This window comes from Microcaecilia unicolor, chromosome 9, assembly GCF_901765095.1.
Source record: "Microcaecilia unicolor chromosome 9, aMicUni1.1, whole genome shotgun sequence".
In the NCBI taxonomy this organism is placed as follows: Eukaryota; Metazoa; Chordata; class Amphibia; order Gymnophiona; family Siphonopidae; genus Microcaecilia; species Microcaecilia unicolor.
Window position 1 is genome coordinate 173132544 of NC_044039.1, and position 19595 is coordinate 173152138.

At 41.5% G+C, this 19595-nt stretch overlaps 1 protein-coding gene across 3 annotated transcripts in view; it reads left to right on the top strand.

Annotated features, from left to right (window-relative positions):
- Positions 1 to 19595, top strand: part of ARID4A (AT-rich interaction domain 4A) — a 195702-nt gene that overhangs the window by 162012 nt on the left and 14095 nt on the right. For all 3 annotated transcript variants that reach the window (XM_030214162.1, XM_030214163.1, XM_030214164.1), the window contains exons 19-23: positions 524 to 725; positions 3203 to 3265; positions 13170 to 14315; positions 14472 to 14576; positions 17013 to 17222. In XM_030214162.1, the coding sequence (XP_030070022.1) occupies positions 524 to 725; positions 3203 to 3265; positions 13170 to 14315; positions 14472 to 14576; positions 17013 to 17222 (1726 nt within the window). The remainder of the gene's footprint in view (positions 1 to 523; positions 726 to 3202; positions 3266 to 13169; positions 14316 to 14471; positions 14577 to 17012; positions 17223 to 19595) is intronic.

The window sequence follows — 19595 nt, forward strand, 5'->3', positions numbered from 1 at the left end:
AAGACAGCATTAGCTTTATGGAGCCAAATCCAGCCTCCCTGAGGCCTTCTTTAAAAAAAAATTTTTATTTAGAATGGTTCATCCACAAAATAAAAAGGAAAGGGATTATTGACTCGCCAAAAGAAATTCATACTGTCCCATATGAAATTTTGTTTTCCACTTTCCCAGTTGTGTAACATGGTGATTCACCTCATCTTCAGAGAAAATTAATTTGCTAGCTGAAATATATAAAGTGTTCTCGAAAATAGAAGAATTTGTAGTTAGATCCACTGTTCTCCCCTTCTGAAGTTAGATTTAGTAACATAATTGAATTACTATGCATCCCCAGAGGGACCTTTAGGTTTTTTCCTTGAAAGCTCTGGAAATGTGTGTACTAGAATGACAACACCCAGTTATGTGACTGCTGGTTCTTCTGTCTTCAGAGAATACTTGTTAACAAGATAGCAACTTCATTTTAACAGTATTGAGTTGAATGGTAGAAAAATGTGAGACTTTACTTGACCTTGAAATGGTTTGTGTTCAGAATAAAGAAGACAGTGAAAAGGATGATAGAAAGGAGGAGGAGAAACAGAAGGCAAAGCGTGGCCGCCCTCCTCTGAAGTCAACTCTTCTGTCTAATCTAGCCTGTGGTTTATCCAAAACACCGAACATTGAGGGAAAATTGGGTGTCAGAAGCGCACGCAACAGCTTGCCGGAAAGTTCACCACTAACTAATGGAACAGAAGGTACATTGCATACCAGGCTTTGATACTTCTATTTCTTCTTTCTGTATTGTATGTGCTTAACGCTTAGTCACCCACCTGGGGCTAACCCTGCGGCCACCTGGAGGGTCTGTCCCCAGCACAGCTCAGGTCCACCTTCACCTTCTGCTTGTGCTCTACACTAGCAACCCTTCTCCACTGACTGGGTCCCAACCACCTCTGGGCAAGTCTCCTCTCAATTTATTCCCCAGTGATTTCTGAGGCCACACTCCCAGGGTTCCCACAGTTCCCAGAAAGCACCCAAAGACCCAAACCACCAGGATTCTTTATCAGTCCAGACAAGCAGAGGCAATAAACTGAAAAAGGTTTATTGTCATAAAAATATTGAACAGTGAACTATAAAACAGATGGAGAAAATAGCATATAATAACAGGTAACTGAAATAGGATTAATTATAAAACATTTTGTCACTATCTGATGGGAAGTACAGTAAATATATCTGCTCGCAAATTACAGAATATAGCTGATCACAGGGTCTCAGTAAAGGGGTCTTTTTCACTCTACTTCCAAACTGAGACTAACAAATTACTTCACAGTTAGGCAGGAAAAAGAAAACTGTCACTTCTGGTACAGCTTTAAAAAAAAAGATAGTTGCCATCTGCTAGCCAACCAGAAGAAACACATATTATCAGCAAAACAATACAATTCATAGGCTCAGAAACCCACTGTTTCATCACAGTGCTAAAGATGAATTCCTTAATAAGTTGTCCTTTCAAAATCCCATGTCTTTCTCCCTCTAGAACTAATCCTTGCTGTTTACACAGCAGTGTTTGAAAGAATTGCAACATGATCCATAGGATTTATATATTCTGGGATTTAATGTTTATTACTTTTGGGTACTGTAGATGTTTAACTTGCCTTGAACTGCTATTGAAAAGGCATAAGCTAAAAATCCAAATCCCACTGACTTTAAAGCAGCAGTACTATCTAAATGGAAACTGTATAACTGTGATCCTCAAGGACTTCAAACAGGTTTTAGGTGATTTGCATATACCTGGGCTAAGAGCCAGGTTAATTTGTATCCTTTGCACTCCTGGGAAATGAAAGTTGTTTGTACCCTCACAGATCTAAATTCTGCAGATTATCAGATGACTGGTCTGTTTCTTGGCTTATTTTCCCTCGTTGGATGTTTGTTTATGCTGCCTCAGTTTCTCATTAATTGCTATAGTTTTAAAAGAAAAAATCTAAATAGGTAATACTTTGGTACTTAATATTGTACCACACTCTTGAGTCCACTTATTTAGTAGTATATAGCAAATAAAACAGTTGGGGCCCTGTTTACTAAGGTGCACTAGCGTTTTTAGCACGCACTAATGCTAGAGACACCCATATATTCCTATGAGTGTCTCTAGTGTTGGCACGTGCAAAATTTTAGCGTGCGCTGATTTTTAGTGTGTGCTAAAAATGGTAGCACACCTATAGCATGGCTTAGTAAACAGGGCCCTTAAATTGTTAACAATGCCATTTTTCTTAGACTTGTGCCCCTGTGTCCCGAGTTTTAAAAATTCAGTGCGATGCCTGCTTGAGATTATGATATGGGATCAGCAAGGCAGATATTTAGCTTATTTGGGGACCTCTTTTTATAAAAGGGCAGTAGGGGTAGTGCTGGCTTGGCGCACGGCGATTGAGCCCTACCACCAGACTCCCGGGGGTATAGCCCTTACTGCGTCCTAAATAGGAGGCGGTAAGGGCTTCCCAAGGAAATGGCTGCTCGGCCAAGTGTTTAACTTACCATATGGCCATTTCCTTCCTTAAAAGAAAAACATGCGAAGCAGAGGGATCTAAGATGGCACCATAGGCAGCAGCATTGGAGTGACTCTCTTACCTTCATGTGCTGTCTGGAACCTTTCCCAGTGCTATGGGGAAGAAGAGATGTGCCAAAAACGGTGGAATCCTGACTGCTTCTTTCCAGACAATGCTGGAGTCGTTTGGAGTTGTTCCAGTGAGAGTTGTTCAGCTTCTCCACTTTCCTTGGAGAGGGGTGCAAATGGGGTCCTTTGAGCCCTGAAGATCGAGTAGGCCCTCCTCGACCCAGCAGCTTCTCCTTCCTGCCGCAGGACATGCAGGGGAACGTGAAGAATGATATTGTCCGTTCCCCTGTTATCGAGGGAAACCGGCAGTGTTTTCTACTCCCCACTTGGAACCAGCTGGAAGAACTGATGGGGAAGTAGGAGGACATACAGTAGCTGGAGCTGGTTCGAGCCTTATGGCTACAGCTACCCTTTCAGCTTTAAGGGAGGCCTTGGGGTTATGGAACATTCTTTAAAGTCGTTTTCTGCTAAGGTTTCTGAAGGTTTGTGCAAAGTAAGTGCACTTGGGTCTCACTACAATCAGTGGTTTTTTTTCAATCACTTCCGTCCCTATCTACACTGCTCTGGTTATTTTCATTATTGCCTTCAAGTTTTCTAAAAAATAAAATATAAAAATAATTATCATTTTAGGTCTTTTTCGAAGGCGGACAAGACTGAGCCCTGGGATGTTGGATTCTGATGTAGGATCAAATGGTAAGTGAAACATCCCTCTTGCCCCTTTTTCTCTGTTCTGTATATTCTACTAGATTTAATCTGATTTCAATCTCTAATGTTGCTGAAATTCAAAAGCCTGTAATTTCTCATTTGCATAATAACCAACAAGCTCAAGCAGACTTTTATAAAATTGATCAGCGGTATATGTGTACAAAAGTAGGTATTTGGAAAACAGAGCACCTATTTTCATGTGATATTTGCTTAGGTATTCCCGCAAGTAGAGCAGGAGTTGGATCAGTATTAATGTACACATGTGTGTGCTGATTCTTACTGGTATATATGTGCACCAAGTTGTTGCTGTCTCAAAATGGGTGTAACTTTGTGCAAGAATTTTTGGATGTTATACAGGTACATTAGCAAATGTGTCCCTTTTTTATAAAGCAGGTGCAACATATGCACCCGGGTGCTTTTCCTGTTTAGGCATCCTGTTATAAAATTACCCTGGCTGGGGCACAAAGTTATGCATGTAAATTACAGAATACTATGAATTACGCATGTATGTCTGGAACATGGGCAATACTGTGGCTGGCATAGTACTACTACTACTTAACATTTTTAAAGCGCTACCAGGGTTACACAGCGCTGTACAATTTTAAACACAGAAGGACAGTCCCTGCTCAAAGGAGCTTACAATCTAAAGGACAAGTTATCTAAAGGCAAATGGGGCAGTATAGGTTTCCTGAATAGAGGTAATTGGTTATGTGCTGAAAGCTATAGTGAAGAGGTGGGCTTTGAGCAATGATTTTGCATAGGTGCATATCTGCCCAGTCAGGCTAGCATTTTATAAAATAAAGTGCCATAAGAATTTATTTTCCTTGGCAGGCACCCTCTGGGTGACTATATATATAGTATCACCCCCATGGTTTTAAGATAACTGTATAATACACCATCAGAAGGAAAAAAAAAGTATTTTGAAAATGTTGAGATTGATATTCAAAAGTACTTAATGCAGTTAACAGTGTGGCCAACAGCATATTTTGTTTTGGGGGGGTTAAATATAAGCTACTTAAATGAATAATTTTGGGCATAATAAACTGTTGTACAGCCAAAATAATCCATCCAAAAATGTATAGTGTTACTTACTCATCTAACTTATATCTAAACATCGATATTTAGTTGCTGAATATTTCAATTGTGTGTCTAGGAGGTCTGTACACACTTTCTGTGGTCCACGACTGCAGAAAGATTTGTGAGCCCTGGTTTAGCAAGTGTTGCTGAATATTCATGTTTAATTTGAAATGTTTCTTAGATGGTTAAAGCAGGTATATCTTCAAACATCTAACAAATATTTCAGGTTATTTCCTAACCACTACTCACTTGCCCTGTCCTTTTATCCTCACCTCTTTATTCCCTTGCCCTTATTGTTCTGTCTGTTTACCTGTCTTATCTAGATTGTAAGCTTTTTGAGCAGGGACTGTCTTTTTGTGTGTGGTGTGCAGCGCTGCATATGCCTTGTAGCGCTATAGAAATGATAAGTAGTAGTATTAGTAGTAGTTGTAGTAGGTTAAATATGGATACTCAACAATACTTCTAAACCATTGCTCACCGGTCCTTCTGCAATCTTGAACCCAATTCATGCAGCCACAGAAAGTGTGTGATCCTGGGCGACGCAGTAAAATGATGCCTATGGAGTGCTTTCTTAAGTCATGATGGGTGTCATGATCCTGTGTAGGGTTGCAACCCACAGTTTTGGAAGCTCTGTCCTAAACAGACAACATTGGTGACTATACATAGGATTTGGAACTGGCTTAGGTTAGACATTTTCAAGTTAAATGTTCACCACACAGTTGAATATTGAGCTTTGTTTTGCTCTGTGCCGTACACTAGAAGATTTCATCAGTGCATTAGCACCATCATTTTACAGTGGTTCATGATAGGCTCAGCAATAGATTAGAGCAGGGGTTCTCAACCCAGTCCTTGGGACACACCAAGCTGGTCTGATTTTCAAGATATCCACAATGAATATGCATAAGATAAGTTTGCATGCACTCTCCATTGTTTGCAAATTTATCTTCTACATATTTATTGTAGGCAACCTGATTGGCTTGGTGTGCCCTGAGGACTGGGTTGAGAGCATCAATTTTATTTTATTTATTGAATAGAATTTGTTATTCTGCCCTTCAGAAATAACACTACACTTCAACGATCAGAAGATTTTGTTATCTGTTATATAGTGGTTTAGCCAGACCTGTCATTTTGGGTGAGCCCAGAGCTAATATGAGTGGGCACTATATAGGTACGAGTAGTGTTTCTTGGGATACTACAAAATAATACCTTAGGGGAGCTTTTACTAATCTGTGGTAAAAGGGGGCCTGCGCTAGCATCAGCGCATGTTTTTGACACACACTGAGGCCCCATTTTACTGCAGTGAGTAAAAGGCTGCCTTTTTTTCTCGAAAAGAAATGGCTGTGCAGTTAGTGATCCACTTGCCACGCAGCCATTGGGGAGGTGGGGAGTACTTCCACCCATTGAGGTGAGCACCGGCGCTACAAAAGTACAAAATATTTTTGTATCCCCGGAAATGTCACATTCTGGGGGTGGGAGCTACTGCTGGGCCCGCTGGTAGTTCCGGATTGGCAAGCAGCAAGCGCCAACCCTTTAGTAAAAGGGCTTCCCTAGCTGATGGATTTCTAAGTAGTCTGCCCAACTACTGCCTTGCATCAACATAAACCACATACATATTTAATGGAAATACCAATATTTTTAAATATAATTACATTATCCCATATCTTAAAATTGACCAGATATAAGTCTACTACAGTGGCAAACTTCTCAACACACATGGCAGGATCCTGCAGTATAATTACATAGGAAAAATGTATTCAAATTCTGGTAGCACCTCAATAATAGCAGTGCAAAATCCCTTCACTGCCAGGTACTTTGTGAAGTAACACTAAAGCCTGCAAAGAAGCTTCTTAGAGCCTATGTTGCTGACCTTAACACGAATACCAATAACAGTACTTTTATTAAGGCAGCAATGAATATACATAACAGCAATATGCATCCCATTGGAAAAGTCAAACGAGTCAGACTCCATACTTCCCCACAGAAACCACATGCAGGCAGAATTTCTCACCTTGGTCACATGCAGAACACATATCAACCCTCATCAGTTACAGGATAGAGGACTAAAAATTAGAAGTTGTCCTGTAGCCTGGCATCAGCCCTTCCATGCCCTTCTCTACCTCCCATCTATCTCCATAGCTAGGCATCAGCCATCCCCTTCCCCCCATCCATCCCCATAGCCTTTCATAAACCCTAACCTAACCTTCCCTTCTCTTTGCTTCCATTCATCCCCATAACCTTGCATCAGCCCTACAGCTAGGTATCAGCTCTACCCTAACCCCACCCCTCCCTGTAGCCTAGCATCAGCCCTGCCCTTCCCTGTCTGTCCCCAGCTCACTCTAAAGCACACCAGTATTAAACATAAAAAAACATTTTACTTTTAATGTCTTGGGCACTACAGAGACCACCCACATCCAAAAACCAACAAAATCATACAACCTTTTTTATTATTATTTTAACCTGGACACTGAGTCCATCTCCACCCGACATACCTTTCCCCGACATACCTTTCCCCTCCCCCCCCCCCCCCCCCCCAAGGCAGTGAAGAGCCCACTCCTACCCAGAAGCCCAGCATTACACATACTTGTTTTACCTGCTGAGAGGCCTTGGGTTAAAGGCTGATAAGTGATGAGACAGGGCCCAGTCTCAGATTTATTTATTTATTAGTTACATTTGTACCCCACATTTTCTCACCTAGTTGCAGGCTCAATGTGGCTTACATAGTACCGTAAAGGCGTTCGCCAGTCAGTTGATAACAAATACAAGGTTGTATTGTGGTCAAATGAGGTAGATGTGTGTCAGGCACCGTGAAGGTCGTAGGGAATGAAGATTGTATATTGTCCAGTACGATCATTGGTTGTGCTATGTTGCTGGACGTGGGGATTTACGTTGGATCGGTGGGGTAAGCATTTTTGAAGAGGTTTTTTTTTTTTAGTGATTTTCTGAAGTTTAGGTGGTCATGGATTGTTTTTACATCTTTCGGGAGTCCATTCCATAATTGTTTGTTTACGTAGGAGAAGCTGGATGCGTAAGTTGTTTTGTATTTAAGTCCTTTGCAATTTGGGTAATGTAAGTTTAGGCATGATCGTGATGATCCGATTCTGTTTCTGGTTGGTAGATCTATGAGGTCTGTCATGTATCCTGTGACTACGCCTTAGATAATTTTGTGGACAAAGGTGCATATTTTGAAGATGATACGTTCTTTGATTGGGTGCCAGTGCAGCTTTTCTCGAAGGGGTTTAGCACTTTCGAAGCGTGATTTACCAAATATCAGCCTGGCAGCTGTGTTTTGGGCGGTCTGGAGTTTTTTTGCAAGTTGTTCTTTACATCCCGCATAGATTGCGTTGCAGTAATCTGCGTGGCTTAGGACCATTGATTCTATTAGGTTTTGAAAGATTTCCCTCGGGAAGAAAGGTTTTATTTAAGTTTCCACATTGAGTAGAACATTTTCTATATTACGGAGTTTACTTGGCTCTCAAGGGTAAGGTTGCGGTCAATTGTGACGCCGAGTATTTTTAGGCTGAAAGGTTTTATTTAAGTTTCCACATTGAGTAGAACATTTTCTATATTATGGAGTTTACTTGGCTCTCAAGGGTAAGGTTGCGGTCAATTGTGACGCCGAGTATTTTTAGGCTGTCTGAGGTAGGGAGGGTGTGTTCTAGGGTGTTTATGGTTGTGGGTTTGTACTTGTTATGTTGAGATGAGAGGATGAGGCAGTGTGTTTTTTCAGTGTTCAGTTTCAGTTGGAATGAATTTGCCCAGGAGTTCATGATGTTCAGGCCTTCATTGATTTCATTGGTTAGTTCTGTCAAGTCATGACTGAAGGGAATGTAGATTGTAACGTCGTCTGCACAGATGACCGGGTTGAGTCCTCGGTTGGATAGGGACTTTGCCAGTGGGATCATCATCATGTTGAAGAGTATTGGTGATAATGGTGATTCTTGAGGTACTCCACAGGTAGCTTTCCATGGTGGTGATATGTTTAAGTTTGATTTTACTCGGTAAGTTCTAGTGGTTAGAAAACCCTTTATCCAGTTAAGTACATTTCCATCAATCCCAAAATGGTCAAGGAGTCTTAGTAGTATATTGTGGTTTACCATGTCGAATGCGCTCGACATGTCGAATTGGAGAAGTATTTCTTGCTTGAATTTGACCAGGAGTGTGACTAGGACAGTTTCGGTACTGTGGTGGGCGCAAAACCCTGACTGTGAGTCGTGCAGTATTGAGAACTTGTCCATATATTCCGTAAGCTGTTTGGTCGCCAAGCTGTCCATCAGTTTAACTACTAATGGTATAGATGTAATTGGTTAGGTCATTTGTGTTTTTCTTGGCGTCTTTTGGTATTGGGGTGAGTAGGATGTTGCCATATTCCTCGGGGAAGAGACCATGTTGTAGCATGAAGTTTAGGTGGAATGTGAGGTCTGTTATGAAGCGGTCAGGGGCGGATTTGAGTTGATGACTGGGACATATGTCCAGTTTGCAGTGGGTGTTGGCAAACCTATGAGTTGTTTTTGTGACTGATTCAGTGGTGAGGAGAGTGAATGTTGCCCAGAGACAATCAGCTGGGCATCCACCAGGGATTTGGTCCAGGTCGTTGAAGAAGGTTTCGATGTCCATGTTGTGCTGAGGAAGTATGCTGCGTAATTTTATTATTTTTTCGTTAAAGTAGTTGGCAAGTTTGTCTGCGGGTGGGGTGTCTGTGTTGGTTGTGGTGATAGGGGTGGTGTCTAGTAGCTTATTTACGAATTGAAATAATTTCTTCATATTTTTGTAATGCGGTCCTATTTTAGTTTTGTAATAGGACCTATTGGCTTGTCTTATGGCGTATTTGTATTTTCTGTGTCCTTGTTTCCATGCGTTGAGTGTATGTTCATCTTTTGTTTTGTTTTTTTCCATGCTCGTTCAAGTTTCCTGGATTGTGTTTTGAGTTTTTTTAATTCGTCATTGAACCATGGTGTCGAATTTTGTCGTCTTGATATTCTTATCTTTAAGGGCGCTGTTTCGTTTAGTACGCTTCTACATCTGTCCTCACAGTGGTTGAGGTAGTGTATGGAGTCCGTAGGTGTTTTCCATTCGTTGTCATATATCGGTTGCCAGAATATTTGTGGATTTATTTGCCCTCTCGTGGTGTAGGTTGTGAGTGCTGGTGTATGGTTTAGTCCCTTCTTCCGCTAATCTAGGGATAGGTTTAGTTTGTAGTGATCGGTCCATGGTGTTTCTGTCCACTTGATGTCTGTTATTAATAGGTTATGATCTGTGGACAGTTTGTGTGATAGGAGGTCTAGTGTGTGTCCTTTGGTGTGGGTAGCTTGCATGTGAGGCCCTTTGAGGTCCCAGGACTGTAGGAAGTCTTTGCATTCACGTGCGTTGGTGGAGTTGGGGTCTTCTAGGTGAAGGTTTATGTCGCCTAGTATTAATGTATTGAAGCAGTTTACACAGGTGTTTGAGATGTGAGATGAAATCTGTGAAAGTGGGCTGGCTTTCGTTCCAGTTTTCAGGTGGTCTGTAAAATAGGACGCAGTTCAGATGATCGATCAGGGGTTTGTTATGGATTCTGAATGATGCAATTTCTAGTTGGGGTGTTATGGATTTGGCAATGGTTTTGTTGGTGAATTAGGTTTGGTATATTATTGCTATGCCTCCTCCTCTCTTTTCTGTCCTGGTCCAATGAGTGATTTTGTAGCCTGGAGGGCATAGTTCAAGGATTATGGGATCCTTTTGAACGTGAATCCATGTTTCGTTGATGAAGATAAGATCGAGGTTTTCTGAGATGATCCAATCTGATATTTTTGTTGTTTTGTTAACTACGGACCTAGCATTAATGTAGTAGCCCACTTGGATGTTTTGGTATGGGGCTGCTAGATTTGGTGATGTGTGGATTTTTAATAGTTGTCGTTCAGCAGGAGTCCAGCCCCCATATAAGAGGGTTGGGGAGACTAAGCCCCCATCACCAACCACGACCTTTCCCGGACCCGCTGCCTCTCCCATCCGGTCTTACCCAGTTTCTTTCTCTCTTTCCCCTTTCATCCACCTGCCATGCAGCACGATATCCCTCACATTGCACCTTGCCGGGTCCATGCTAATAAACAGCCAAGGCAGAATGCGTGGGACCGCAGCTCTCTGCCTGCCGCTACTGCTGCCTGTGCTGGCCAGACGTTAACCTCAGAGGAGGCAGGACTGGCACAGGCAACAGTAGCAGCAGGCAGAGAGCTACGGTCCCGCACCTCTGCCTTGGTTATTTAATAGCGTGGACCTGGCAAGGTGCAACAGGAAGCACTAAAGCTACTATTGCCACATACCGGAGGTCTTCCCATTTCAAATCGTGGCCAAAACAAGATATCCCAATGTTCTGTTCCCAACCGAGCACTGATTGCAACAAAAATTAGTCAGAGATGGGTAGGAGAGCTGTGCCTGTGGCGGTTGTTGTTTGCTGCTGTTGGACTTGAGGCACAACTGCACGTGATTGAAATTGAAAGGCAACTTCGCCTGCAGCCTAACCAGCACTTAGAAGACTAGCACTGATTGGAGGGACACAAAAGACTGTGCGGGCCTGAGTCAACACCTCTGCTTTTCATGTTTCAACAATTTTTATAGATGACTAAGCATAATCTGCAATCCAGATCCAACAAGTACAAGAATATCAACAGCAAAATCCCTAAGGAAAACACAATAACCATCGCCATCATCTATTTTCCATTATTACTCCTTATCTCCCTCACCCCTAGCCTCCCTCTCCCGTCAAAAAGCCTTAATATGTAACACATTTACCAATAATAAATGCTAACCATTATTGTAAACAAATATTATATACAACTAATGTAGTTGCATTTTTCTTTTCTTAAAAAACATTCTGAACTCACACGTACATATTCTTCAATACAGATTACCATCAATCCATTAAACCAGCTTATACATTCAGTGTCTTCTGACTTATTCTTGTTTACCACCATACTATATTACTGGATTGAACTTATCAGTTACAACATCTTTCATTGAAAGCAATTTCGATTAACCCAATGAACTACTATTAATGCAAGAGAAAAATTCAGACCTAGAAAAGACATTGATCATTCCTCCTTTAACAAATTCAGCCTTCCTTATTTACACCCCCCAAAAAAGAATTTATACCTCCCCCCCCCCCCCCCCCCCCCTGTTATCCCTCACCTATCACTGAGTTTAAAATTTTAAGCACCAGCTGGGTTCAAGGCAGTTTGGCTCATAAGAAGCCATCATTTATATTTCTTTATTTATTTATAGCATTTGTATCCCACATTATCCCACCTATTTGCAGGCTCAATGTGGCTTACATAGTTTTATTATGACAATAACATTACATTGCCGCTCTAGCCTACCACGTAACTAAGAGGTGTAGATTCCTCCAGTGCTAAAAGGCTGGAGATTCCGGTGAAGTCCAATACTGCAGTATGTTTTTCCGGGCTACCAGACTGTTTGCAACACAAAATACTAGCATATTTGATCAAGGAATGAAAAGCTGTGGGTTTATCCATCAAGAACTGATCATCTGTCCCTTGAATTGTACAACCCACTAATCAAATTAAAAATCTCCTAATTTGAGCCCCAAAATTCCGAACTTTGGGGCAAGCCCACATGGCATGATAAAATGAATGAGGATGCTGCCCGCACTTGGAACATGCTGAATCTCCCTTCTCTCTCATATGAGCCAACTGAGCTTTGGTCATGTAAGCATGTAAGATCACACTGTAACCACATTCTCTTAATCTTATCAGTCGTGAGAGCAGAAATCCATTTCAAAGAAGCTGCCACATCCCAATCCTCAAAAAAAAAAAAAAAAATACTTGCGTCCCGAGCCCAACTATCTTTAATAAAATCATAATCTTTTACAAGGTGCCATTTTAACAAGCAACCTGTGAAGACCCGACACTGTAAGCTCTTCATTTAAGACCTCCTGAAAAAAATCTCGAACACGGGTCCCCAAATGAATTCCCAGCATCGATTTATCCAGTGATGCTATATAATGTTTAATCTGGGCATATGCAAAACGATTCCCCCATGTAGCCCCCACACAAAGTTGCAACTCTTCAAATGAGATTAGATCCCCCTCTGCACCCACTAACTGTTCAAGCTTTGTAAGCCTTTCAGTTCCTAAGTAGTGAATATAGAATTATCTAGTCCAGCTTAAAAGAGAACATTCCTTCTAATGGTAAGTTGGTCTGAAACATACGGGTTCCTCCCCAGCTTCTTTACCAGCACCCTCCACACCTCCCGCAATGGATTTAGCAACACACTTATCTCTAAGGTGTCTGGGCGTCTGGTTAGACTTAAGATGTAAGAGTGAGAAAAAGTTATAGGGAGCATAATGCAACTGCTCTAAGTCTATAGGCTTATATTTCTGAGACTGACCAAACCAGTCTCCCAGATATCTCAAGAGATGGGCCTGGTTGTACAATTGCAAGTTAGGAAACCCCACTCCTCCCTGGTTCCAGCTACCCATCATCATGGCCTGTCTAATCTTCGGTTTCCTACCCGCCCAGCAGAAACGACTAAACATCCTATTTACCCCTTTCAGGTCTCATTGCCTAACACGTAAAGGCAACATCTGCATAACATATAACCACCGAGGGAACACGGCCATCTTTATGAGATTTATCGTAACACCCCTGCTTTTAAATACGCTTTGAAAGATTAATTTTATGTATTTTAGTGCTGTATTCACATCTTAAAAATTTGGCCAGGCTGAATTGTTTCCCATCATAACCTTCTTTACTACTGGTTTGCCAGACCAACATTGTTGTTCAACTAATTATTCTTATTTGATGATTGTCATTTTCATTTACAGACTCCAGTTCATCTGACAGTGAAGCAGATGAGATTTCAAGGATGTTATTGCGGAAAAAAGAATTTGTTCCAGATGTTACAAAAGAATTGGAAAAGAGTGAAGTGGTACTTGATGACCTCGATCAAGAAAACCCAAAGAATCTGCATACGATACAAGAAAATAAAAGGACTCCTGTAAAACTATTAGAAACACTGAAGCAGGAGGTTGAGGAAAGTGAGCAAATTGTACAGATATATGGAACTAAAACAGAACAAGTAGATGAAATGAAAAATGAAAATGAAAAATCACCAAAAGGGAAAGGGAGAAGGAAAGCAAGAGACCCCTCTTTGGAGAATGCAAGACTTTCATTGGCAATCCAAGAAGAGTTAACAGATATTCACATAGAGCCTGAAAGGTTAGATCTTTCTGCTTTTCATAAAGAGTTGCTACCAGCTTTTGAAGATGAAATGGACCCACTGAGTGACTCCGCAACAAAAGAAAAGAAAGTATTTAAGAGGAAGCCACTGGAGCAATTGTCACCTGAGAAGAAGATGCGAATTGTATGTGAACTGGAAGTGCCAAATATAGTGATTGAAGAAAAGACTGTTGAATGTATTAAGACAGAGGAATGTATAGACTGTAATACCGAAGAGCTGCTTGAAAATGAAAATGTGGAAATGCCCTCTTTGACGGCAGAGCTAGATCAACAGGTGCAGGAGCCTACAAAGGAAGACTTCAGCACACCGTCTTGTGAACTGAGCAAAATTTCTTTCAAAGAGGAGGAGGAAGAGGAGGACGCTATGCCTCAAATTGGTCCAGAAACACTGATGTGCCATGAAGTTGATCTGGACGATTTTGATGAAAAGGATAAGAGTACCAGTGAAGGCACAGCAGTTGAGAAGTCTGAGCTCAACACTCCAACTTCTAATCCTTCTGCCTTACCTCCTATTGTTCAGCCAAACTTTTCAGCAGTTTCTCCCCTTGCACTTAGTCAGGATGAGTCGCACAGCATAAAAAGTGAAAGTGACATAACAATTGAAGTGGATAGTGTGGCAGAGGAGTCTCAAGAAGGGCTCTGTGAGAGTGAGTCTGCGAACGGATTTGAGGCCAGCACCACATCAAGCAACTGTAGTGTGACCATACAAGAAAGAGAGCTCAAGGAGAGGGGTAAGTTGATTCTTGTGTGTAGAAGAAAAGTACTGAAGCATGTGTTAAAAAACATGCAACACAAACTTTTTTTTTTTAAACTATTTTTTTCTATTTGTTACCTTGTATAATAGGAGATGGGTATGGGTTTTTTAAAAAATGTCTTTCTTTTTTTAGGTCAAAAAAGATTAAGTGATGGCAATAATGCCTCACTAGCAAAGAAACAAAAGCGTAACCCAAAGCGAGGAAGTGCTAAATCCAAAAATGAGAAAAATGGAACAGGTGAGCCTTCAGATGATAACATTTGGGCTACAGTATTTTGAACACACTTCAATCATACATACAATTAAACATGTCAGACATAAGCATACCACTGTTTCTCTCTGTCTGACATTTATGTGACTATCAAAGAGAGTGCCATTAAAGGAGACGATCAGTTGTAATGTTCTCTGCTTTATTTAATTTAGTTGTAAAAGATGAGCAGAATGCATACCAAAAATGAAAGGATTTTGCAGTTCAAGTATTTCAAAGTTTTCCCCTTTCTCCACTGTTGCTTTCTGAACCTTCCCCTCCCTCCCCCTACTTTCCTCAGAGTTGAGCCAATCTTTCTTCTTACTGGTAAGAGGATGTGTAGAATCTAAATACAACTCCTGTCTGGCTTATACTTGTGGTTTTAGTGTATGAGGCTCCATAGATATATATGGCGTCATATGCTTTTCAAACAGTGAGTCTGACCTATATGACAGAATTCATCCCTTCCCATAGTCTGTGGCCCATCTACCTTCTTGCCTCCCCCTTCTATTAATTCAAACCTCTGTTTCACTGGTAGGAGGAAATGTTTTTTTTTTGTCATATGTACTTCTGCCTGGTTCAGAACTGTGACCATTCAAAATACTTGCAGTGGAGCCAAGAAGAGTAGGGATAGACCATGGACTTTCCAACAAACAGGCAGAAGCACTAGAGGTTAAAAAAAAAAATCAGTGATTGATTAGTAAAAACAAATGTTTTTTGTAGAACAATGTCAAATAAAAATTGCCAATGAAGGCAAAAATGCTATTGATGTTCACATGTTGTTTGCTGTGTATTTTCTCCAGTGTTTTGTGGCTGTTCATAGAGGTGAATTATACATTCTGTCTTTATATTGCATATATCGGAAACATTAACCTCTGAGGCAGGTATTCATGTTGAAACACTGTTCCTTGTTGGGTCTTCATATGTGATTGAGCTACTCTCTGGTGTACTTAACAGTTGGACAGACACCATTTTTCCTTTATTGACAATTTTTATTTGATTGACATTGTTATAAACATTTGTTTTTATTAAGCATTCATTGATTTTTTTTTTTTATCTCTTATGCTTCTTCCTCTTTGTTGAAAAGTCCATGGTCTATCCCTACAGTTCTAGTTTCACGTAGGGTATTGTCTCCTTTTTTTTTCTTTTTTTTGTTTGCCATTCAAAACACTTACCACGATATCCAGCAGATTGCCAAGACCTGTCGTTTCTTTCTTTACAACATCCGTAAAATCCGCCCCTTTCTTTCCGAGCACTCTACCAAAACCCTCATCCACACCCTTGTCACCTCTCGTTTAGACTACTGCAATCTGCTTCTTGCTGGCCTCCCACGTAGTCACCTCTCCCCTCTCCAGTCAGTTCAAAACTCTGCTGCCCGTCTCATCTTCCGCCAGGGTCGCTTTACTCATACTACCCCTCTCCTCAAGACCCTTCACTGGCTCCCTATCCGTTTTGGCATCCTGTTCAAACTTCTTCTACTAACCTATAAATGTACTCACTCTGCTGCTCCCCAGTATCTCTCCACACTCGTCCTTCCCTACACCCCTTCCCATGCACTCCGCTCCATGGATAAATCCTTCTTATCTGTTCCCTTCTCCACTACTGCCAACTCCAGACTTCGTGCCTTCTGTCTCGCTGCACCCTACGCCTGGAATAAACTTCCTGAGCCCCTACCTCTTGCCCCATCCTTGGCCACCTTTAAATCTAGACTGAAAGCCCACCTCTTTAACATTGCTTTTGACTCGTAACCACTTGTAACAACTCGCCTCCACCTACCCTCCTCTCTTCCTTCCTGTTCACATTAATTGATTTGATTTGCTTACTTTATTTATTTTTTGTCTATTAGATTGTAAGCTCTTTGAGCAGGGACTGTCTTTCTTCTATGTTTGTGCAGCGCTGCGTATGTCTTGTAGCGCTATAGAAATGCTAAATAGTAGTAGTAGTAGATGTGTGCTCTTTCCTGGGATTTGCTTTGGCCAGTTGGAAGTAGTCTCTTGTTTTACATATAAACACGTACTGGCTTGTATTATATACGATTATTTATAATTAGCTGTAATCTCCCTGCATGATGTGCAAGAGTGTAGTTTTTATTACTAATGTTGCAATATATTGATTTGTTAGTATTGCTAAATTGGGCTGAACACTGCAACTTTTACAGTTTTAACTCAAAAGCTGCTCTCAAAGGAGAGACAAATCTGAGCTAGGCAAAACAAAAAAAAAAAGTAACATTTTTGGGGACTAGGAAATTTGAGGAATGGTATGAAAGGAGGATTGGGTGGGGAAGTAAGATCTCAGATGCGGCAAGTAATATAAATTAAGGAAATTAAAAACATCTTGGGTTCAGTGTTGTCATAAGAGACCCCAGTGCTTGCAGTTGCTTTATTAGATACTGTATTTAGTGTGGTAATTATATATTATTTCATACAGGACAAAGCAGTGACAGTGAAGACCTTCCTGTCCTTGAGAGCTCAAGTTTATGTACGCCAGTGAAACACATATCTGTGTCCAAACCACAGAAGCTTGCTAGATCCCCAGCAAGAGTGACATCACCTCACATCAAAGATGGGGAGAAAGAGAAACAGAGAGAGAAACATCTGAATGTTTCTCCTAGAATGTACAAGTGGAGTTTCCAACTTGGTAAGTGTTAAGTATATTCCATTCAAAGAGTTTACCTATTGCTTCACTAAGCGAGATTACATCTTTATCTATTGCTGAACCTAAGTTTAGGGATTTTCTATTTATTTACTTCCTTGACTATATAAGTCTGATGCTCCAGCTGGCAAACAGGTGCTCTATTTTAAAGACCACTAAAGTTCTCAGTTGAAGAGGATTTAAAAATAGTTGTAGTGGTAGGAAGTGATGTCAGCCACTGAGATGGCAGCCTGAAAAGTGAGCTCCGGCTTTAATATTTGTATGTACCATTATCTTACTCCATTGGTGCAATTTGGGCTTTTTGAGGCTTGCTTACAGTGAAGCTGTCTCCCAAACAGGGAGATATTAAGGAATCTTTGAGACAGTTTTGGCAGACAGGAGGTGAGGAGGCCTCACGGCCTACAATGCAATCTTCTTTCCCCACTCCGCAATCAAGGGCCAACTTCGCTAGAAGTTCCCACAGATGAGGATGACGCAAAACCAATCAATTTGACTGGTTTAAGCAGAGAATTTCGCAAACGTTTTGCTGACCTTCGCTCTGAACTGAAGGAGATACAAGGCAAACTGGCCTCCCAGATAGGTATATTACATAGGGATATGCACAACCTCAGGTCCCGCCTAGATGACATGAAAACACAGGTTGAGGACCCAGGGGGAAGCTGTCTTGGATCTATAAGCGAAATATTCTTTGTTGGTTACCCAATATGAAGACTTACAGAATAAGATGGATGACATTGAAAATAGGGGGCACCAGAATAACTTGCACTTCAGGGACGTCCTTGAGATCAACAACCAGGAAAATGTCTCCCTTATAGTGCAAATTCTCTACTGTCAACTTCAGGGCTTGAATGCTGAGGTGCAGGACATTGGCCTGGAGCATGCTCACCACACCTTGGGCACCACCCTAGATAACTGGCCCAGAGACTTAGTGGTTTCTTTCTCTCATTTTGTGGACAAAGACAGTATCTTGCAGAAAGCTCGTTTCCAAGAGGCAAATGTTATGGTGTACCAGGACCTATCGGCGTTTACACTGGCCAAGCATTGGGACTTTAAGCCTGTACTAGAAGTTTTGAAGCATGAGCAATTAAGTACTATAGGGCATTTCCTTTTGCTCTCTGTTTTCCATCGAATGGCACCTTGCACAGGGTGTGGACTCTGCATGGAAACTTTAAAGGACACAGGTTTGGTGGGCGAGATGCCCCTAACTGTGGGTACTGCTTGTCAACCCTCTATAAAACCTAAACGCTGGATCTACCCTTCAAATAAAGGGAAAAGACTAACCCAACATAATCAGGATCATCCTGCTTGACTGGTGGATTTGTCCAACTTGCATTTTCTCCTTTTTAGCATTGGGTTTGGACTTTCCACTGGGGTACTAGCAGACTTCAGTTTTCTGTAGTGGATGATGCTCCGTTCCCTTTTACAACGTATTCCCATTTGTACTACTACTACTTATCATTTCTATAGTGCTACAAGGCATACGCAGCGCTGTACACCATACACAAAAAGACAGTCCCTGCTCAAAGAGCTTACAATCTAGATAAGACAGGTAAACAGACAGACAGAAAAATAAGGGAAAGGAATAAAGAGGTGAGGATAAAAGGACCGCAAGTGAGTAGTGGTTAGGAGTCAAAAGTAGTGGTAAAGAGGTGGGCTTTAAGTTTGGACTTGAAAACGGCCAAAGACTGGGCTAGACGTGCAGGCTCGGGAAGTCTATTCCAGGCGTGAGGTCCAGCAAGATAAAAGGAATGGAGTCTGGAATTAGCAGTAGAGGAGAAGGGGACAGATAAGAGGGATTTATCTCCAGAACGGAGTACTCGAGGGGTGGTGTAGGGAGAGACAAGAGTGGAGAGGTACTGGGGAGCGGCAGAGTGAATTCACTTATAGGTCAATAAGAGAAGTTTGAATTGAATGTGGAAATGGATAGGGAGCCAGTGAAGTGACTTAAGGAGAGGGCTAATGTGAGCATAGCGACTTTGGCGGAAAATGAGTCGCACAGCAGAGTTTTGGACTGATTGAAGAGGAGAGAGATGGCTAAGAGGGAGGCCGTTGAGAAACAGGTTACAATAAGACGAGAGGTGATAAGAGTGTGGATAAGGGTTCTGGTAGAGTGCTCAGAGATGACGTGACGGATTTTGCTGATGTTATAGAGAAAGAAACGACAGGTTTTGGCAATCTGCTGAATGTGAGCAGGGAAGGAGAGAGAGGAGTCAAAGATGACCCCAAGGTTACGAGCTGATGAGACAGGGATAATGGTAGTGCCATCCACAGAAATAGAGAAAGGGGGGAGAGGAGAGGTAGGTTTAGGGGGAAAGATGAGAAACTCGGTTTTGGCCATGTTAAGTTTCAGATGACGCT